Genomic DNA, 23,301 nt, shown 5'->3' with positions numbered 1-23,301 from the left:
ACGACGATGAAGGATTACGAAGGTTACGAAGGTTGCGGCAGCACCAGCAGGCAGGGCGATGGTGCACGAGGCAGAGCTACGGCAGCGCCAGTAGTCCGTCAAGGATGAGTTCTTCTTTACGTCTCTCGACTCCAAGATACAACTGCCTTCCTGCTCTGGAGCTGCCCCAGTTATAGGGCTGGTGTTCTTTGATGTCCGGACCCTCGCACTTGGAGGTCGGGAGGTCCGGGATGGGGGAGTCCAGACACCCAGCAGGGGGGTGGGGCCAGCGCCCGGGGAGGCGATGGGCGAGCGGCACTTGGCGGGGAGAGCCATCGACACCTCTTTCTCCCATTGACTTGCCAAGTAGCCCGCTCACCTCCTGGGTGGATGGTGGTGCCGGGATGTCTGAGGCCTGGCCAGGCCCAGGGTTGAGGTCGATCGGGGGCCAGGCGGCCTCGTGGTGGAGTGTCCAAGATGGCGCCCAGGATGGGCGCGCGGGCCAGCAGTGGATCGGGTCCACGAGGTCGATATGTTCGAAGGCAGGGGTCCCTGAGGGGACGGAGGACGTGCAATGGTGGGGTGTGGTACCTGTGTGACCGGGCTCGGGCCGGGTTGGGCCGGGGGAGAGCGGCCCTTCATGTGGCCTGTCCAACAAGCGCTTTACATGGGCACCAGTTACTTTGCACAAGGATACATTCATTTTTTGTATGCAGAGGAGATGAAGTAATTTGCTCAGAATCACAGGATGTTGAGCCGATGTCGAGACTGGAACCTGGCTCCCCAGTTCCAAAATCGCCAGCTCCTGCTCTTAAGTTACATACTCTCTCCCCACTTCATTGCGAAACAAGCTTTTCGCAATTCACTCCCATCGAACAGTTCCATGAAAGTGCAAGCAGGGCCATAGACTCGTATTTCAATGAAGGAATCTAGCATTTATTATACATAAAAAAGTGATTATTCAGGTTTCATAATTTTACTGTGCACAAACCAATTTCAAAGGCGATTGACACTTGGAACACAAAGTCATTGTGTTAATCAAGTTACATTGTTTTAGTTACAGGCATTTACCACTTCAATAAATGGTAGTTAAGTGCTTCCTTACACTAAGCAGTAAATAGATTTCAGAGCGGCAAATTTGTCACTAGCACGTTTACAACTTTGCACGTACACACCGGCGTTTAGGTATGAGATCCTACGCAAAGAAAATACTTCATTTTTTTATTTAATAAGATAGCTAATTGTGTTTCATCCAAGTGCAAATATCAAACAATATAAACAAAGCCCCTGTACCTTCTATTATAGAGTTTCTACTAGTGTCCAGGGCAAAACAAAAGTTGCGATTATTTACATATTCTCTCGCAGACACCCACTTATTTTTACATTTTTTTTAAAGCATTTGAAGCCCCGAGTGTCTTTCCTACTTGAAGGCAGAGTCTACTAGCAAAACAAATTCCTGTCAACGACATCCGAGAGCAACAACAAATGAGTATAAATATGTAGGAGTGAATTTAATGATCAAATTCGAAATTCATCTAAATGTGTGTATTTTTCCCCTTTGTCTCCCAGCTGTGGGCATTTCTTCTCTCACCAACTATAACCCAATGAACCATAACTCGAAGAAAGCTTTGCATACAATCACTCAAAAGCAGACTGGAACATCTGCTGTCCCACCTTGATGTAGGACTCTCGCTCTTCCTCGGTCATGAAGGACACTAGTTGTGGGTTCTGACTGACCTCGCTGTAGAGGTGCTGCTGTCCAGCGACCATGACAGGTGGATCCACGGTCTCCTGCTCCTCCTCTTCCTCCTCCTTTACTTCATTGCCTGCAGCGGGTTTACCCGGCTGCTCCTTCACCGGCTTCTTCTCGTCTTCGGATTCACTGGTGTCGCTTTCGCTGTCACTGCGAGAGCTGGCTGCTGCTGGGAGCAGCCCGGGGCCAGAAGACTTCAACTCATGCATCATGAGTGTCCGGATCACTTCGTTGTCTGCTGCTGTGTCCTTATTGTCATTTTCATCCACCACCGCAGGCATTTCTAGAGCTGTAAACAAATGCATCCGCCATTGACAATTTTTAAATTAAAGATGAATATTCGGTACAACAGGAAATAAAGTTTAGAAGAGTGACAACAATATCTATGAAAACTGGAAAGATCCCACAAATACACTCAGCTGCAATCGTTGGGCACAGCTGGAGCCTTTGGGCCCCTCTCGCCCATTTCAGTCCTGCATGATGCACCGTGCTGCTCTATGGACTCCCGCTGTCAACCATGCCTGGCAGATACAGGGGATGCAATCACCACCGGATCTGGTCCTTTATGGACCATTTTTGATAACACAGCACAAGCCCCTCCCCCACATTCTGAAGGATGGCCTTCACTATAGCAGAGAAAGTGAGCTGAGGACACTATGTGAAGAGTGCAGTTCCCGCTAAAGGCTAAAATACATTAGATATTGTATAGAACGTCTTGTGACTTACTGTCCATTGACAAAATTACTCAAGAGGACATCGATGGTTATGCAGCAATTGCTGATCATGTGAAGCAAACAAAATGCACTACATTAATAATTAAAACACACACGCACACACACACACACACGCACACTGGACTGACTTGTATACCATCCATAGTAGTATCATCGGAATTACCCAGAATCTATACCAGAGGCAATTTTCGAGCTTACACCATAAAGGATATTTCATACGTTCTGGCAAACTCAATAGTTTTCAAGAACAGGAAGCGAACAATTTTTTTTAGGAAATTAGAAAACAAAACCCCCAAAGAGAACTGCACCCAGCAGCTCAAATACTCACACTGTCCCATATTTTGATCATCTGTAGGCACTTCCAGTATGGTGCTTTTTGTCATCCAGACAGGCTGCTCCTTGGGCTTTTCCTTCCTTTTCTTCTTCTGATCAGGCTCCCTCACACTGATTTCTACATTTTGCACATACATGTTTGCAGAGGAGTTCTTATTGGTCCATTTTTCAGCACGACCTGTCAAGTCTCTCATGGGTGAGCCTGAGCGCTGATTAGAGCTGCAAGACAAAAAAAGTTATTTTATAGTCAGCTGAACACGTAAACATGCTGCCCCCAAAATATTCTCACGGACTGTGTTTTATTTAATTAATTAGCAATGTTGATCCCAATACAGTTGTCTGAACAGAAGAAAGTCAGGAACAGAATTTCTCCAATTAAAAGTAATGTTTGGAGAGGCATCGAAAAATAAATTTTTGAGGGTAATTTAGATGCTTCTTCATTCCACAACCTTGGAACAGCCCACAAATTTGGAACAGTACTTTCTATTTACAGGTCAGTTAAGAACGGTTGACCTATGCCTAGCTATTATGTAGTTTTGTAATAGCATCAATTCATATATCACCCTTCTGGCCCACACTTATACCATAACACTCAGTGGTGGTCAGTCAACAGTTACTCATACAGGCTGCACAATAACTCTCCTCTACTGCTAAATCCTCTTACACTTACATAAGACATATCTGCAATGGGTCGTGTCCATCACTCAGTACTGTACCCAACAAACCCTCCATCACCAACTGAACAGGCATGGAATAATTGAAGCAATCTGACACATATTGGTGGGCAGCTGTAGGACTACATAGCCCACCTCTGCAGGTCCCAACTAGCTACATACTACGACTTCCTCCTTGCATCTTACAATGACATTCAGATAATGGATGATAAAGTCCATCCCAGCAGATCCCTCCACCACTTCTCTTTTCGAGCATGTATTCTCAAGTGCATAAACTGTAAACAAAATGTAAGGTTGGACAACTCAGAGCAGTAGCTAGCTAAGTATACTATGATAATAAGAAATTCCATAAAGGGGCCCGCAGAGTAGCAAAGCTGCCAGTTTACTGAAAACCATACACTGCACGTCTGTCTCACACAACTCTTCATCCTCCACACTGCTAAGCATTGAATTTTTTTTGGGGGGTTTCAAAGCTTTATTCGAGCAATATACTCATAAAAGCACAGAATACATTTAAAAAAATACAAGACATAAAATTGACCCTCTTATACATTCAATGATAAAAACCGTTGTGCAAGCTTTAACAGAAGAGGAATAAAAACAGTTAAATACACATTTACTTCAAAAGATCAATGTACATTAAAAGAGATAGCCCTCCGTCTGATGGACCATGCCCACCCCAGGTATTTTGCTGTTCCCACAACAATTGGCAAATCTGTGGAGGAACAAATAATTCTTAGCGCCTCAACACCACTAGATGTCCCTAAGTTCCTACAGACGGGAGCTAACCATACTCTTCGAGGGGTTGCGTATGCCTTACAGAGGAATAGAAAGTGGCCTATGCTTTCCTTGGCTACACCACACACCGGGCAGCACGAGTTGGTCGAACTCCTCCACCTGCCCGTCAAAGATCTCAGGGGGAGAGAACCAGATCTTAACTGGAACATTAGCTTCCTGTCTCCTGGGACGGTAATACTGTCCCAGTATAATTCTAACAATGGACACTGTTTAATTTCCAAGAAGCGCCCCCCCCATCGAGTCAGATCTCGCTCTGCTCCAGAGTCTGGCATCAATCCTATCCCAATATAAACCTTTGATGGTGCTTTTACTAGAGAAAACTTCCCCAGAGGGATTGTTCCAGAGATTGGAGAGGCCAAGATCGCCTAGAGCAGCCCTGAGGTGTTTAAGCCATGGTATTTTATGAAAAACATCTGCTTTAATTATTGCAAGGAATCCATCTGCATTATGACATATCTCTGGAGTGGTCCAGAGACGTCGCCAATAATGGATTGGGCGCAATCTTACTCGGTCACTGACTGATCTTCTCCCAAGATCAAGACCAAGCGGGATTAATGGGGTACTCTGGGGGAGTCCCGTTATACCCCTAATGAACCTGTTCTCTGATGTCTGCAAGGGAAGAACCTTGTCAAAGCCCCATAGTTCCGCCCCATACAGGGCAGACCCAATGGCCTTTGCATCGTAAACTGTCAGGACTGCTTTGATAGGTTTAGATTTTGATTTTTTGTGTTCAACCCTTAAGGCTCCCGCGATCTGTTGGTGTTTCAGGACCGCCTTTTCTATATGGTAGGACCACTTTAGATTGTTGGTGATCTGGACCCCAAGGTAAGTAAATACACTGACTACCTCTAGCTCGCAATTGTTCAAAAATATTTTTGGGTGAGCTCTACGCTTGGGCGAGAAAGTCATCAGCTTGGTCTTACTCACATTCACTTCCAAGCCGTGTTCCCCGCAAAAGTGGTCAAAGATATGTAGAGCGCGCTGCAGGCCACCCGGTGTTTTGGACAGAATTAATGTATCGTCGGCGAACATCAGGATCGGGACCCTGAGGCCCGCCAATGAGGGTGCATCGACACAGGCGTCCAACATCCGAGCCACAATTCCGTTAATAAATAACGAAAAGAGCAAGGGTGCCATTGCACATCCCTGGCGAACACCACGTTCAACGGGGCAAATCGGCGGAAGATTCACTATTCTTGCCCCATTGGACCCTGGCAAAATTAGCCTCATGCAGCCTCATAATTAAGGTAAGTAAATCGGCTGGGAGGCCAATTTCACTCAGGACTGCCCAAAGCTTTCCCCTTGGGACCAGGTCGAAGGCAGCCCGCAAGTCGACAAAAGCGACATACAGACTGCCCTCGCCAAGGACCACCGTTCCCCATTGAAGTAAGGCAAACCGAAACACCTGGTCTACCGTACTTGTGGCCCGCCTAAAGCCGGCCTGGTTCTCCCCACCACTTTTTGAATGGTGGCAATCAAGCTAATCGGCCTATAGTTAGCCGGGAGGGACCTATCCCCCTTTTTATAAATGGGTATAATGATCGCCCCCTTCCATTCTTCCGGGACTTCAGCTCCTTAGGCGATAGAATTTCCCAGGAGGGAAAGATACCTGGCCCACCGACCTATGTAATTTTTAAAGACATCAGAGGGTATCCCGTCAAGGCCCTGGGCCATACCCCCTTGGGCAGCACATATTGAAGCTTCTGATTCTTTAAGGGAGAATAAATTCCCAGTTGCAAATACCACTGAAATAGTTTTCGCAAACCCAACCTCTTTAGACTCAGCATATTGGGGTTTAAAATATTCCACCCAGGCACCCTCGGCGACATTATTATCGGGTTTATTCGGAGTGCCACCTCTGCCCCACTTTAATAATTTCCAAAATAACCCAGAGTCCTTGACCCCTGATGCTTCCTTCAACTCAGCCCAATACTCTTCATCCCATGTTTTTTTCGCTAGTAATAAACTAGCCTTGTAGGACTTCCTGGCCTTACTAATAGCTTCCCTTTCCCTGTTCCCAATAGCGCTACCTAAGGCTAACCTGGCTTCCCTGCACTGGTGGTTGAACCACCTAGCTGGTTTGGGTGGTTGTTTCCTGGTTGTCTTACGTGCCCTCATAAAATGTGGTCTTATAAGGGTAAAGAGCATGTTGTGTATATCCGTTATTTCCCTAGACCCTGGGTTAACGGAATTTTCAGATTCCATTGCAGCGATTGCAGCATCCAACTCGGAACCTATAAAGTCCATTGAATCCGCGTTCTCCAACACACTTGGCCAATTAAGTCTACGCATATCATTAGTCATTATGGGCATTAGATCATCATTCAATTGCTGGCCACCAGGCATGGTTGACCACCAATTGTGGGTCACGCAGATGGGATTGTGGTCACTTTCCAATCTACCCTCAACTTTCATGTCCCATACCCACTGCCATAGACTAAGGCTGCAAATGACAGCCTATCCTACTGTGGTTAAGACCATTGTCAAAGGTACAAGCACCTTCCCTATCACCTTTTGTTCTCCCATTGAGAGCTCTCAACCCATATTCCAGGCAAATAGCATTCAATAACAGGATGTCTTTAGTCCACCGTTTGACAGGAGCCAAGGTTAGGGTCGGGACACCCCATTGTGTGTCCTCGTCCTGCCCTAGGGGATCGTCTATACTATCTAATGGCTCAAAGGTCCTATTCAGATCTCCAGCTACTATAATTTTATTCCCCAATGACTGTGATTCTAGGGAAGTAAATAGGGCCTCTAGAATGGGGGAGCTTCCTGGGTTAGTGCCCCTAGCATAGATATTATAAATATCTATCGCTCCCTCCTTTTTTTAAGCCAATCTTAGCATTTGAATGTCCCTACAGCCCAGATCGACCACTTTTGCTTCAATTTGTAAATTTTGTTTCACCCAAATTGTGAGGCCACCCATTGGGCGACCGCTGGCACCTTTACTTGCCGGGATTGAGAAGTTTAGATAGCCAGGGAGAAAAATAGGATCGCATGCCCATGTCTCCTGGAATAAACAGGCTTCAAAGCCATTAACAAAATCTATCCAATCCTGGGACATCAGCTTGCTGGCCAACCCGGCAATATTCCACGAGAAAAACTTCCCTATACTTAGGCCGTCCCTGGGCACTGGTCCTACAGGAGACCTCATTGGCGGATTTTTCAGGGTTACATCTGTTCCCACCCTACGTCTTGTTACGTCTACATTAATATGCTCAACCCCCTGATTGCTTGAGGTGCTTGAAGTGGTTGACTCCTCACCCCCAAATATTTGGTTACGTTCCCCACATAGTTTCTCCAAAGTCACAAACCCCAAGCCAGTATTCATTACATTTAGTTCCACATTTTGGTCCATGACAAGTTTAACAAAATTCCCACTTGAGTTCCGGCTAGTCATATCCTCTACTTTGTTCATAGGATTATCAAGCGTCTGTCAATACCCCCACCCCGGCTCCCTCAGTACTCCAAAGCGATTGGTATTAATGCCACCATAGTAACTATTCTGTTGGAATGGTACAGTGAAGGGGGCAGGCCCTAGAAACGGGACACTGGTTAGGGATCTTGAGTGATTTGTCATAACAGATTTCACACCCGCTGGTCTCGGATAAAAAAAAAAGTAAGATCTACGATGCCAATTCCCCCACAAGTTGTACCCCCATCGTGTTTCGTTATCAAACTTGCCACCCTAGGATCTTGAAAATTGACAACTATACAATCACCCCCCAATTTCTTGTAAGTACAACCTATCCACTCTGTCCTTCTTACTTCAATGATCAAGCCATCAACTTCCCCGGGTAGTGGTCTATTTACCCTTAACCAATGCGGTACCTTATTTTTTAGCATTTGGAAGGATTCCTTTTGCCCAGCCAATAGCGGTGGTACATTTATAAGGACGGCCACGTAGGGAAAAGAATCTGGGGTGAGATGCATGTGAGGTATCCTACGCGGCGCCTTCATTGGAGGTGGTTGAGGCAAGCTATTGGGAGGAACAACAGATCCGGAAGAAGAGATATCATGTGGTGGTTGGGAGCTATTTGATAGGGTGTTTTTGTTCCCATTGAATTCCATAACACTATAACTGCATCTCGATGGTCATCACATACACCATCGAAACACTTCCCAAATAGAAAAAAAGAGCACTCTCTCAGCCACCCACACAACATGGTGTAGCTTGATGCCTTCATAGGCAAGCGCTTCAGTGCCCCACCTAAGGAAAGTAAGCACTATATAAATGTTGCAGTACAATACAATGTAAGCATTGTGAAAAAGTGAGTTATTAGTTGGGGGTATGGTGGTCTACCATAAGTAATAATGACAGTATTCTCGTTAGCTCCTGTAAAGGTCCCAGTCATTTAAACCGGAGTTCAACCTCAGGTAACTATGGCACAGAGTAGACAGTCTTAACTTAAGAAACTGTGTAAAGCATTTAAAAGTACCAAAACAGTTATAAAGTCAAAACCTTAGCACAATAACAATCTAATTCAATTGTATAACAATAGAGAATACTTTACTGAAAAAAGCACACCAAATCATCAAAAATCCAACAATGGACCCGGATATATAGATTTTAACATTTTAAAATATAAATCGCACCAAAAAGCATTAAGTGCCAACTGTGGTCATCTGGTTGCACATGACCTGTACCTAGGAGCAAGTTAGGGCCAACTGCAATGAAGCATGAGTCAGATACAGACAGAGACCAGGTTTGTCCTCTGCAGAAGTTTTACCTTCTCACTTGGTCTCAGAAATGGAAGCCAAAAATCATTAGCAGGAAAAGGCAGCAGGCTGTGGCTGAGATGGGTTCCACCAGGCTGGATAGATGTCAAACGCGGTCCCGGTGAGGCTGCTGACTTTTGGCTGAAAAGCTCCAAGGGGGAGAAATTCAAAATTTGTATTAAAGAAAAGTTCCCTGCCGACCGGATGCTTTTGGTGCCTTCAGCTGGTGAAGATTTCTACCTTCCGACGTAGTCACTTATTTTGGAGCTTGCTCCAGCGGGGCAAGGCTGCGAGCTGTAGACAAACAGGTCTCCACGGAGCTAGATACTTTTTCTGTATTTTCTCCTTTGTGTGCTGCTGAAACAGATTTTTTACTGAGGAAAAGCTCTGAGCAGGAGCAACCGCATCTTTGTCGGATTGACTTGGGAGGTTTATCCCATTCTTCCGTCAGTTTTCCAGGCAAGTGTCACGAAAAAGTTTAAGTCCCAGGTTTTAAGTTTAGGCAGGAGAAGTACACAAACACCAGCCAAGGGTTCCAGGACTTCAGGAACATGGTTTGGGAGTAATGACTCACTTCAATAGAAACCGCTATCATGGTTCTGGGCATGTCCAGTTGACACTGATCAGCTGTGCTCCTTCTAGAAAGTGTTTTTTCAGCATTTGTGTCCCTGTAGCATCACACGAGGTCAGAGAATTGACCCTTGGACTCCACTTAGTTCAAGTGGGAGCAGGTGCAGCTTTTAGAGTTCTCCTCACATGTCACAACAGCAAGTGCCGCCATTCTTCCGTCTTGCACAGGTCCAGTAGTGTTTTGAATTAATGTGGCCAGGAGTGGCATATTTATGTATCACAGTAGTGTTTGGATTGGTGACTCCGGCCCCTCCTAGACCAATAGTGAAAAAGTTCCCAGGAGTATCCCAAACTACTTTTGCAGCAATTGCTGTGCGCCCTACAGCAAGCGATCCCAGAATGTTCCTCTGTACCTAAATTCAACATGGCAGGACCTTTCTTACCCTGTGTAGAGCCCCACTGCCCACCCTAGAGGTGTGGCCAGAGCAGTCAGAAACCCCTCCTCTGTGATCACTCAAAAATGGTACTGGGGACAGCTTTTCTCCTGCTGGGATTATATGGTCTCATAGCCAGCCAGGCTAAGAGGACCTCAGAGGGGGGGCGGCCCGGGTGCGAGTTACATCTGCCTGTGACAGGGTAGGCATTCTTTGAAGATATGCAAGGGGCTGGGAATAGCCCCCAGGGTGTCCAGTCAGGGAAATGTCAAATTGTCCCCACACCCAAGACCTTTGTCTCAACTCTGGGAGCCAATTCACACGTGGGTAAGTTTAACTTATCCTCACACTCAAAGGACTTTGTTTCAGCTCTGGGAGCCAATTCCCACTCATCAAGGTGCTATTCAGCCTATGGGTGACAGTTGTAATCCGAGGTAAATAAGTTTCTAGAGGCTTTTGATAGGTTGAAGGTGACTTTTTAAAAGTATATTTTGTAAAATAGTTAGCACAAAATCTGACTTTACCAGTGGATTGGGCTTATAATAAATAGTTTTAAAGGTTCATCAATGAACTTAGCAACTGGCTCCTAAGTGGAGTGAATATTACATTTTTAAGTGAACTCCAATGCTTTAGAATGGAACAGCTAACCCTGCTACAGTGAAAAGCGCTTTTGGAGCATTGTCAATGTAAGCATATGTTTTACATTAAACATTTATCAAACAAGAAAAAAATGATACCCTTTCACCAACATTTATTCAAATCAATCATGTAATCAACTCCTTTTTGTAAATGAGTTGTTGATGCATTGTAAATGTTTTGTTAAATTATTATTTTGTGGTTAAGCAGTTTAATCACAGAGTACAAACAGTGAAACTTCAAATGTTTAAGTTATGATGTAAAGTGTAATGTATATGTTTAAGATGAATGCACCCAAGGGGCTTGTGTAAAGTGCATCATTCAAGAACAGTTTCTGTTCACTTTGGTTACATTAAACATTTGCATGTCCTACTTTTACATATCAAGCGCCGTGTCCTATTGGGCATTATGGCCTACTACAGGGTGACATTAATATTTAGCAGGAGGGTTTGGGCATATCAAAAGAAGTTATTTTGACAGGTCGAATTTGCAGTTTAAGCCAAGTTACTGGAGGCAGGCCTGCATTTATGCTCTGCATTGTGCATTTATTTAGTGGTGGCCTAATATATGCTGCAGTCCATTAGTGACCTTAAATAACATTCCCTTTGTAAACTTTGTACCATATATTAGGGACCTATAGTAGGTAAGGTAAATATGCCAGTTAGGAGTATAACCAATTTCAACATGCTTTTGGGGTCAGAGCACATCAGGGGGTCTACAACCTTTTCAATATGTTGCATTGCACATGAGTTCTAAATGCAATTTCAGATTGCCAGAAAAAGATCTGCTCTGAATAGTGTCTTGTAAATTTAGAATATGGTGGACATTTGCTACTCAAAATCCTCAGGCACTTACTACATAAAGAAACTCATGGATATCATACACCAGAGTGTTCTGTTCCAGATATTGATTGTTAGGATATTCCGATATTTAGTGCACATGCATCCCATTACATCATCCCAAAAACGAGAAAAGTGAGAAGCAAACTTGAACAAAACTACCAAAGGGTATACTAGGAAAATCACTTGGGACTGGTTCCCCTTGCTTGGTTATCTTGAACAGTTCTTGTCAGAGACCTTCTACTCCATGGAGTCTCTTAAAAGACATATTCCTTGGGACAGTCTCAAAATATCTGTAAATTGTTACCATGTTCCTTTTATCTCAGAACCAGTCTTGATATGGGTATCTGAATATCCTCCAAGAATGCCGGTTTTTAACCAATAGCGGATATCACATTGATTTTAGATACTCTAGGTTGAAGCCTGGCATTGATGTGGCCATTATTATTTTGCCATCTTTTTGGGGTTGCTTTGTCATCATTAGGTGGGTTCGGAATCTATGCAGGATTATGTTGAATGTTGTAGGCAACCATCCTGCCAGTGAAGAGTTGCTGGTCAGATGAGGACTGTTATGATACTTCCTTATACATTAGTACACAACCCAGCCAGGGTTCTGCTCAGTGGACTGACTTACACAAAGTATTATGTCTAAAGTCCTCACAAATCTTTCAGCTTCACCATAATTCTGGGGCCACCGAGGAGTGGTTGAAATGGACTGATTTCAAGAGAAGTGAGGTGGTCTGCCAGCTCTTGACCTTCAAAAGGGGGGGTCGCTGACATTTCGCAGCTCCTTTAGCAGTCCATGGATGGCACATATCAATTATATCTTTGTAATGATTTCCTCATCTGATGTGGTTGATATGACCACCTTTTCTGGATATTCAAAGTATTATTTAATAATAATTAAGACATGCCGCCTGTTGGGATGAAATATATTCATTGTTTTTAGGAGAATAAGATCAGGTTTACTGTCTGCCAGGCACTTTAACATTGTCCCTACTATGTCCTCAAGTTGTGGGAACTATACTTCTTGGCCTCACTTTAGCCTTTACTACTCCCTAATGACTGTCGAGTGCTAATTGAAGGGCCCAGTTGGCATCAAGTTGTTTTCTAACATGATGTAGAGATGCTAGCAATTTGAGTGCTTGTATCATGCGATACTGTTTGACTTGTAGGACTTCTTTACATAATCCTTGACTAGTTAACTTGGATTGCTGGCTGCAGGCAGTCATCACTTGCAGAAGCTTACTGTACGTCTGATAGCAACTTCGATAAAAGTCGCAAGCCTTCCACTACCAGACAGACACATTTCTCTGTATAACTACTAAACTTCTGGGGTAACTGAGGAGTGAACCAGCCCTATGCCTATCCCAATTTCACAACGAAAATTGCCTATTGCTGTATCAAGTAATACACTGCATCGTTCATGTTCTTTATTTTTGTCCTAGCTTGGCACCAGGGCCGGTTTTAGCGCTGGTGGCGCCCGGTGCGAATATTCGTTTTTGTGCCCCCACACCCCATGACCGCCTCCTCGGATTCTCTCACTACCACCAAACACAAGGGCCCCTCATCTCTCCAATCATAAGTTATTGCTAAAAACAGCACCCCACTCCGGAGGTCAGCGCCCCCGCCACGTCAGTGCCCAGTGCGACCGCAGCAGTCGCACTGCCCTAAAGCCAGCCCTGCTTGACACATTTCTAAATAAAACTTATTGGCCTTGTTTTTTTCTAAATACCCAGTTGGAACCAATAAGGAGCATTTTTTCTTTAAATCTATGCACCGGGAATATTTGCTAAAGCTGGCTTTTTTTGGCTCATTTCTTAAACAGTAATAATGCTGGTGATTTGTGGGTTTTACTTTAACGATTTAATATGCATGTACTCCACGATCGAGCATAAATGAACAAGGAATCATTTTATCTATTGATTAATCTGTGTACCATGAACATTCATTACCCCTAATGACATTTTTTTTTAGCTCATCTATCAAACTAACAACGCTGGAGATATGTAATCTTTATATTTTTAGCAATTGCATGTAAATGTATTCCAGGGTGTAATAAAAATGCAAAGAAGTGGTGTTCTTTTACTGTAGCAAATTCTCTCACTGTGTATTTATTAGTATCCGATTAATTTCTCCTGGTAATTTGTAATATAATAATGCTGTTATATATGTAATTCCATTCTAACCACTCGATTCTTCCCCCCCAAAAATAATAATTATGTATTTCTTTTTTTTTTTTTTAACTGTATTGGGTTATAGTATTGTTTCCGAGGAACTACTACTTAATGAAAAAAAGATTGCCACTAATGTAATAATAAACAAACCGTCTCTCGGTGTCACAGACTACTAATTCTTCTTTCTAAATTTTGATACATCATAAAGCTTTCGAAATAAATCTTCAACACGCGTTCTGATTCCAATATTTAATTCTCGTTCATTGTACAGTTTTTCCAATGATACTAAACCTTCAACACTTGTTTTACAACTTAATATGTTGCTTCCTCTGGGCACATCTAATTAAGTTCAATTAAAGTGAATATAGAGGCATTCTTACACATGAGTAACCTAATCCAGTCCTCCTTTGTAATCGTCATCACATGTGAGAAGGGTTCGATAGGCCCGGCCCTTTCTAGGGACGGCAGAGTAAGGCATTGCTAGATGAAGAAAATTATCTAGCAGCCTCCCCCTTATAGACCACCCTCCGCATTCTTGCTCTCTTCCTCATAGAAATATTTAGAAATAGGATATCCGGTACTCTGCCTCCCATTCCTCTAAAATCTCTGATATATTGAACATTTCTAATATATTGAAGCCTAGAGTTCAGCCACCCATCCCTACCACCCTCTGGTCATGCTTCTCCTCCCTTGCCCAAATGGAAATAAACAAACAATACCTTGCACCACCCTCTGAATTCGTATCCTCTGCCCCAGCGAAATATATATATATATATTTTTTTAATTTGTTTTTATTGTTGCCATCACATGTTAAACATCAACGGATATTCATTGTTCATTGTAGCGTCAACATTCAGCTGCTTCCAATCAGTAGAGCAACTTTTTAATTTTTTGTTTTCTCTCCCAAACTCTTAACTTATTAATAAAAGGGTCAAGATATACGATCCGCGTCATAAATCAAATACTGCATTTGCGTGAATAGAGGCATCTCAAGGCATTGTACATATCACTGCAAAAACAAGCCTGCCTGCATTTTCAGTTCATAGGGCCCTGTGCATTCCGTTGCTTCTAATGCCCTTTCCCTTGTTCCCCCCTACTACTCCATATCCTCCTCTTCCCCTGAGCTATCCCCCTCTTCATCTTCAGGCAGAGGCTCACAGATATCCCCCCTGTATGTGTTCCAAGGTGCCCATATTTTGTTCCATTTACGTGGATTAAGCCTTTGTTGGTATATTGCTCTCTCAGTCACCATAAGCATGTCCATGTTTCTGCACCACTGAGCCAGGGTCGGGGTCTCCAGTGCCCCCCAATTCTTTGCGATATCCCTTTTTGCCAGCATCATACCAATGATCACCCATCGTTTCCCATGCAATGGCAGGTCGGTTGGGCCCCACACATTCAGCAGGCAGACCCTAGGGTCAGGTGTGAACGAGGTCTGTAGGGTCTGACTGACCGTGCGCGTTACACGTCTCCAGTACTCTTGTATCGCAGGGCAGGCCCACAAAGTATGGAACAGCGTACCCACCTCCCCACAATTTCTTAGGCAGTATGGGTGTTCTGCCCTGTGTATTTTATGTAGTGTCGTGCGGGTGTAGTAAACCCTATGTAGTATTTTAAATTGGACCAGTCTAAATCTGGTGGATATACCCGCCTCCCTCGGTGACGCCAATGCTGCATTCCAATCGGCCTCATCCAGGTCCCCGATCTCATCCTCCCATTTTTCCTTCAGCTTCACCAGTGGATCCGGTAGGTTGTTCAGCAGCTTACGGTAGGTAAGGGAGGTAGCACTTGCCTCCATATAGTCTGTCAGCAGTCGATCCTCTAACGGGGCAGACTCCGGGACCGACACCCCCGGCTCTAAAACTGACAAGAGTGCATGCCTTACTTGTACATATCTGTATGTTTCAGTCACCCCCAGCTCGTACTGCTCCCTCAGGGTCGCAAAGGAGAGCACGCCATCTCTCGTCCAGAGGTCACCCACCGTGGAGATCCCGATGTCGTCCCATTTGTCAAACCCTTTACAGCTGCGCAGATTACCGAGGGCCTTGGCATCCCATAGTGGTGTAAGTTGGGTAATCACTCCCTCCCAAGCTAGCCGCCTCTGAGCTTTATGCCATATTGACACTGTGTGTTTAGTGGGTCCCTCCAGCTTCCTCACCATGCCCTTGTTATAGAGTGGGGCCAGTAGGGTGTTCGTGCCCAATTGGCGTCTATCCGCCAGGTAGGCCGGGTCATCTTGTGCTCCATGAATCCATTGGTTGATCACCTTAAGGTGAGCTGCCCAATAGTACAATTCAAGGTTCGGGAGTGCTATCCCCCCGCTGTACCAGTCTCTATTCAATTTCAATTGTGCTACCCTAGCCGGCTGGTCTCCCCACAGTAGGCCTGACAGTTGCGCCGACACTTGGCGGAAGAACAATATCGGGACTATCGCCGGCGTGTTTTCCAGGACATATAAGAAACGAGGCAGCGTCATCATTTTGAAGAGCGCCGCTCTACCTAGCAGAGTCAAGGGGAGGGTCTTCCAGTGGCGCACATCGGCCTTGAGCCTGCCCAGTAGGGGCCCAAGGTTCAACTCCAGAAAGGTCGCATGTTCCTTTGTGATTTGAATCCCCAGGTATTTGAAGGAAAGGGGTTCCGTGAGTAGTTGGCAATCAGTAGGTAGGACCGGGGGATCGCCCTGTACCATAAAGAGTATGGACTTGGACCAGTTAAGTTTGTACCCTGATGCTGCACCATGTCTCTCACACAGTGCCAGTAGTACCGGAATACCATTCGCGAGGTCCGTGAGGTAAATAAGCATGTCATCAGCATACAGGGAAACCCTATCCTCCCAGTCGCCTCCCCATCGTATGCCCTTCAGCAGCTGGGTGGTTCTGATGACCGTCGCCAGTGGTTCCAGTACTAAGGCGAACAACAGCGGCGATAGCGGGCACCCCTGTCTTGTGCCTCCCGCCAGCGGGAGTTCTCTCGAGATACAACCATTGGCCGTGACCCTTGCCACGGGGTCGGTATATAATAGCCTGTCCCATGATATGAATTTCGCGCCAATCCCCATGTGTTCCAGGACCGCAAAGAGATATCTCCATTCTACCAGGTCGAACCCCATTTTGGCATCCAATGACAGCACCGCTGCCGGCTCCGCCAACTGTGGGGCGCGTGCTAGTACCCCGTGCAGCCGTCGCAAATTCAGCGCCGTACTCTGGTGTGGCATAAAGCCCGACTGGTCCGGATGAATCAGGTGCGTCAGATGGGGCAGCAGCCTAGTGGCCAATAGTTTTGCCAAAATTTTATTTTCGGCGTTAAGGAGGGAGATTGGGCGGTATGATCCGCACTCCTCAGGGGGTTTGCCGGGCTTCGGTATTGCTATTATAGTGGCCGTGCGCTGGTCAGGAGGCAAATGCCCCCGCTCTCGGCATTCCCTGTACATATTGAGCAAGGGTGCGGACAGCGTTTCGGACATGCTCTTGTACCATTCAATCGGCACTCCGTTGGGGCCTAGCGCTTTCCCTGGGTGTAACGCTGCTATGGCTAATTGTATTTCTTCAGCCGTCAGGTCCGAGTCAAGCTCGTCCCGTTTGTCCTGGGAGAGAGTACGTGTAGGCACCCCTAAGAGAGATCCTTCTGCCATCTCCCGCGTGACCTCGAATTCAGGGGAATATACTGAGTGAAAATGGTCCGCCAGGAGTTCCACTATTCGTGCCGGACTGGTCTGTATCACCCCTTCAGAGTCTTTTAGTTGCAGTATGGCCCTCTGTCCTACCTGTTTCCGTTCCAGCCAGGCTAGGAGTTTGCCTGCCTTATCGCCCACGTCATATATCCTACTCGTTGTCGCCGCCATACTGTCTACTACCTTGCGGCGCACATGGTCAGCATGACGCTGCTGACACAGTTTAAGCGCGTGTTGCGAATCCCCTGTCTGGTTACTCTCGTGGTCCTGCGTTGCTCTGGCAAGTTGGTCCTCTAGCTCTAACAGTTCCTGAAGTCGCGTGAGTTTATGCTGTGTGATAGCAGAGATTGCCTGCCCGCGAAGAACCGTCTTGTATGCTTCCCAAAAGGTTACATGGGATGCCACCGACCCTTCATTTTCAGCGAGGTAGGATCTCGTGCTTCTTTTTAATGTCTTGGCTATAATAGGCTCCTTGAGGTATCCCGGGTAGATAGGGTAGATGCGTCTATGGGTACGTTCCTGGCTGGAGAGAGTCAGTGTCAGTGGGGAATGATCCGAGACCCCTCGCGGTCTGATTTGAGTGTCCGTGAAATTGAGGAGGCCCCCCCCTAGAGTAAGGAAGTAGTCAATCCGTGATAGGCTGTCATGGACTGCCGAGTAGTAGGTATACTGCCGGTCCTCTGGGTGGAACTGCTGCCATATGTCTACTAAACCTTGTGCCTCCATGAAGTCTTGTAATCTGGAATGCCCTGGTGTTTGTGTGCGCACAGGGTAGCGATCTAGGGAGTTGTGTGCCACCGCATTAAAGTCACCCCCCATGATAAGATCACCTTCTGGAAGGTCCAACAGGAATTTTCCCAGTTCTGGGAGAGCTAAGTTGTGCAGTGCCGGCGGGATATACACCGAGACCACATTGAGCGGCTTCCCCTCCCACTGTCCATGTATCGCCGCGAAGCGCCCCTGTGTGTCGATGCTAACGGATTGGGATATGAACCTGGACGAGCGGTGCATTAATATTCCTGTACCCCGTGACCCCTTAGTAAACTCAGAGTGTACAACCATGCTGTAGCCTTTCCTATCTAGGGCCCGTGTCGCTGTGCCAGTTAGATGAGTTTCCTGTAGTAGGACCAAGGCGGGATTCAATCTCTTTATGTTCTGTAAGACCAACCCACGCTTAATTTGGTCTCCCAGCCCCCTCACATTCCAGGACATGAGGCTCAACGGAGATGCCCGCCCCATACTAGTATCCCTCCCCACCATGTGTAGATGAGCAGGAAGTTTGTCTATATTTGCGGTGAAACAAGCAGCTTGTGGAGTGAGTCTGTGTGCTGCGCCTCGCAACCACTATTCTACGCGCGTGTGCCCCATGGTGTCGTTCCTGACCCTGTGTACTAACTGAAAACCAAAAACACATCCTACCCCCAACTCCCCCCCTCCTTGCCCCCCTGCTCAACGGACTCAGAACTGCCCGCCCCCCCAACTTAGCAGAGTGCCTGACCCCATCCCAAAACATAGTACTTGCTCGCTGGGGTGAAGGACTCTCCGTAGTCAGCGGCCCCCTTCCACGGCTGCGGAGGCCCTCAGCCCAGTGTCCAAGGCGGCACTGCCGGTCGTCAATGCAGTCAGTTCAGCTGGACCACAGCAGTGAGTCACTGTTCCTCTTAGTCACCCTCCTCCCGAAGTTCATTCAGATGGGAGAGTACCTCGGCATCCTCCCCGGTGGATTGTGAGCCCGGACGGGACCCAGCATTACGGTGTTTGTTCTGCCTGTTGGAGCGACGCGGGAGGCCCGCCGACCTCCATCCCTCAAGCCATTCCTGCGCCATCTCCGGGGAATCAAAAAACCATGTCTTATTGTCTGCCTTAATCCGAAGCTTGGCTGGAAAAAGCATTGAATACGGGATCTCTCTAGCTCTCAGTTCTTTCTTTACTTCGAAAAAAGTTCTCCTCCTCCTTGCGACCTCGGCTGTGTAGTCCGGAAAAAAGGCCAGCGTAGAGTTCTGGATCTTAATAGGGGGTGATGTCCTCGCCGCCTGCAGGATGGCGTCCCGATCCCTGAAATTAAAGAGTCTCGCTATGATCGGCCTGGGGTTGGCGCCCGTTTTCTGGCGTCCTCCAGGGATCCTGTGTGCCCTTTCCACTGTGAAAAACGCGGAGAGTCCTTTAGGCTGTAGATTCTGCTTGATTAAGTTCTCAACATATAGGTCCATCTCCCTCGTGTCTTCCGATTCCGGCACACCTATTATACGGATGTTGTTGCGCCTCGAGCGCCCTTCCTGGTCATCGAGCTTGTCACGCAGTTCCCTATTTTCCTTCGAGATGCGTTCCATACTAATCTGCAGCTCCGACACATCTTCCACCAGGGACTTGGTAACCACTTCCATATTGTTCACTTTCTCTGTCATCTTATGGAAGTCCGCCCTTATTAGTGTGATTTCAGCCGAGATCAACCCCACCGTAGTTTGCACTTGCGTGAGGGCCCGCATGACATCGTCCAGGGTCGCCTTCTTGCCCCCCGCCGCTTCCGCAGTCTTGCCCTGCTGTGCTTTGGCGTCTGGGGGGGAGGAATTGGGTTTCTCATACGCAAACCGGTCAAGGCGGGATTGCGCCGCTCCGTTTTTCGGCCCTTTGCCAGCCATCTTGGCAGCAGGGCTCTTCGAATGGGAAGGTAGCCGGTGTCTCAGTCCTTTGAACCGATGTAGCTGGTCGTTTGCACTCACACTTGGGTCAGACCCACTCGTATCCCCTCCGGATGGCCACGGGGCCCCTTCCAATAGCCCACGTGGCTCTCAGTGGTTCAGCGTGAACCCCGGGAACTGCGTCTGGTCCCTGCGATAACTGGCGACACCACAGGGCCCCTTTCCTTTCACGCCGCTCCCGCAATGACCAGCGGGAACGGTGGGGTGAGGCTGGCCGCTGATGATGATTAGATCCAGTCGTGGGGCGGTCTTTGTAATGTTCTCCCCTGGAAGAGCGGTCTCTGCTGCACCCCAATATCGTATACGCCTCCCCCACTCTGCGGCCGTCGATCCTTCTGCCTGGTGCTTCCTTTCCACTGTATGGCCTGTATTATTGGCAGCTATTTCGGCCCGGGTCCGAGGGGAAAGTCCTGGGTGGATGATCCCCAGCACCCGGTGTCAGCTCTGGGAGGAGTGTCAGGAAGGTCCGGAGCCCGCCCGGGCTTCCCACAATGTAATGCGCCCCCAGTCCGAGGGGGGGCCCGGGTGCAATATTTTGTCCTGCCTTGCGGTGAAGAGCCACTGCTAGTCTGTCCCTGCGCTCCGTTTGCGACGCCGGGCTGCCGCCACTAATGCAGGGCTAACTGCGAGTCCCCAAGATGGCGGTCCCTACCTCGGACGTTTCAGCTCCGAGCGCTTCTTCCCGCTCCCGTGGGGTGTCAGGGCAGTTCTCCTCCATACCTCGGAGGGGTGCCTGGGTCTGCACTCTGGGCTCTTTAATTCCGGTGGCTTTATCCGGGCGCCGATGGTTCTCCTTCGTCGTCTTCGGCCGCGGGCGGGCGCTTCCGGTGTCTCTCTGCCCGGATCGGTCGACTTCCTGCCGGCTCAGCTGGTCCCTCCACTCCCCGGCCCGGACATTCCGCTCAGGCCCACACGGGGTCCGCTGAAAACTGGACTTCCTGACCACGCACTGAAGTCCCGCTGTTCCGTGTCTCTGCCGCCCGGTCCTGGGCTCCGTTGCCTTCCCGCCTGGGAAATTTCATGCACGGATAGGTGTTCGGATTTCTTTAGGAGGCCGCCTCAATCACGGAGCTCTCCTCCTAAGCTGCCGCCATAGTTGGCTGCTAGCCACGCCCCCCCAGCGAAATATTTTAAAATAAGAAACGTGGTGGGTGTCCATTCCCTCGCCAGCACTATTCTTGCTATTTCCTTCCCGTCCTTGCCCTGTCCAAACATAATAGTTGATGTTCTGCCACCACCGTTTTCCATCATTGCTTACGTTCACCCACCCAATATGACGAGGCCAATAGGTCCCTTATCCTGGTACACAAAGATAAGCCAATACACAACTAGATATACCTCTACTAGGAGTAAAAGGGCGGTTTAAAGAGTCAGGATGAAGTGGCAATACCAATGCACCTAGTTTGCACTATGAAGAATTTTGCCTCAAGTTACACAAGGAGAGCAATTTTCGGGGAGGGGGGCTGAGTGAGTACAAGCAACTGGGTCTATGAGCCCCCACCAGGAGTGGATATTTGGTTTATGCTGCTGGCAGATCTGCAGTGCTGTGTGTTGAAAAGATCTACTTTCTGCCAAAACCATATTGTAAAACCAATTACGAACCTTTTAAGTCCTCAGCCATGGTATACCATTAGCCATACGTTGCAAAGGCAAACCCTTACAGCATCTGCATCAAAACCATTGAAGTATTTGGGGTATTACTTTAGTGCCTGCAAATGCTATAACCTTTAGGTTCTGCTTAAAGATCCATATTCTTCTGAAATATAAATAAAGGTTTGATATTTTGATAACATAACGCTTTGATTGTAAATAAGTAGTATTTATTCTATATGACTGCGTAATATTGCACACGAGTTCAACCATAAACTAGTCCTTAAGTAAGCCTTTGATACGTGGCAGGCTATTGTTGGGGGGTCAAGAGTATCAGAGTGGTTTTCAAGCTAACATGCAAAAGTACCTGCATACTCTCACACTAATTAACCTTAATTTGCAGGAGGGAAAGGTCTTCCCTAAAGGTAAAAGAACATCTAGAAACTAGTTGATAGTTACGTTTATCATTGGATTCTGGTGATCAAGTTTTTAACATGATTGGTTGCTCTAAAAGTAAACGCGTTTTAATACGATTTTTTTTTTTAAACACTGATGAAATTATTCTTTGTGTAGAAGTCAAAGCTGCATTTTAAACAAGATAAGTGTAACGGAAGTAAAATAAACCGACACTGAACCAAAAGTGACGAGTGTAAAGGTTGTGCTATGAAAACAAAAAAACTCCAAAGCTCAGAGGAGTGGGAGGCAATGCTAGTGAGAAAATAGACCGACAAAATAAATTAACTCCCTTTTGTGTCATTGGGCATATAATTAATGTTTTGAGTTGTGCACGGAAATAAATATGCTTAGCACCAGTCCAGTTAAATATGCATTTCCCGCCAACTCTCTGGATTAGAGATCTGCGAATGGTGTTTGAGCCGCACAAGAAAAGGACTATATTATACACTCTGCAACAAAGCTGGATTGGAAATAAACGAAAAATCGGTTGCAGGACTAAGGTCCCCAGAAAGAATGTTTTATGAAACAGATTCTGCTTTAACCACAACAAGAGGGGGGACCAGGAGCGATTGAAGGTCCAGCATAGATGCTTGGAAATAAATTGTAACAACTTATGGTATGCAGTTCCTAAGGAGGGAGATATCCGGTCAGATATATAGGAACCAAATGTAGGGGGATGGTTCGTTTTTGGAAATAGGGCACTCAAATACCCAAATGGGTGCATGCTTCATCATCAGACTTGCTCTTTGGGCTGGTGCTGTAATGCCAGATGGGCATCTTCAAGGGGGCTCTTCATTGGAGATCTTTTGTCCCAATGCAGTCTGTGAAGTGCAGGTGTAGGGCCCTGGGTGTAGATCGAAAGAAATGTAGATGTGAATAGTGAGTAGTGACTTAAAACTAGACCAAGCAATTTTCAAAAAAGGGATTTGGCGAGTTTGCTTCTCCAATTAAAAAACGTGATGGCCACCAGTGGAGTCAATGATCCCTGGTAGCAAACACTTTTTTAAAAGGTCGACACGTTACAGGTCATCAAAAAGTTTGTAAAGATCAATGAGCAATTCGTCAGGACCGAATCTACACAATGTTTGCCGCACACATTTGTAGATCTTATGGAATACAAACACTAAGTACCCAAACATGATGAACCTTAAAAACCCAAGGGGCTGACCTGAAATGGTAACAGGAGAAAAATGATTTTATTATTACTATTGAAGTATTAGTCACAAGGCTTATTTCAGGA

The 23,301-nt window shown here is 46.6% G+C and overlaps 1 protein-coding gene across 1 annotated transcript in view; it reads right to left on the bottom strand.

The window, feature by feature from the left end:
* Positions 1–893: 893 nt before the first annotated feature.
* The window catches only part of LOC147728792 (general transcription factor IIE subunit 1-like), an 83,401-nt gene continuing 60,993 nt past the window's right edge, over positions 894–23,301 (bottom strand). The window contains exons 3-4 of the mRNA XM_086963339.1: positions 2,795–3,018; positions 894–2,021 (exon numbers count right to left, since the gene is read on the bottom strand). Coding sequence (XP_086819465.1) covers positions 1,618–2,021; positions 2,795–3,018 — 628 coding nt within the window. The 3' untranslated portion in view covers positions 894–1,617. The remainder of the gene's footprint in view (positions 2,022–2,794; positions 3,019–23,301) is intronic.

The sequence above is a fragment of the Lissotriton vulgaris genome, chromosome 3_1 (genome assembly GCF_964263255.1).
Source record: "Lissotriton vulgaris chromosome 3_1, aLisVul1.2, whole genome shotgun sequence".
In the NCBI taxonomy this organism is placed as follows: Eukaryota; Metazoa; Chordata; class Amphibia; order Caudata; family Salamandridae; genus Lissotriton; species Lissotriton vulgaris.
This window is presented reverse-complemented; position numbering and strand designations above follow the sequence as displayed.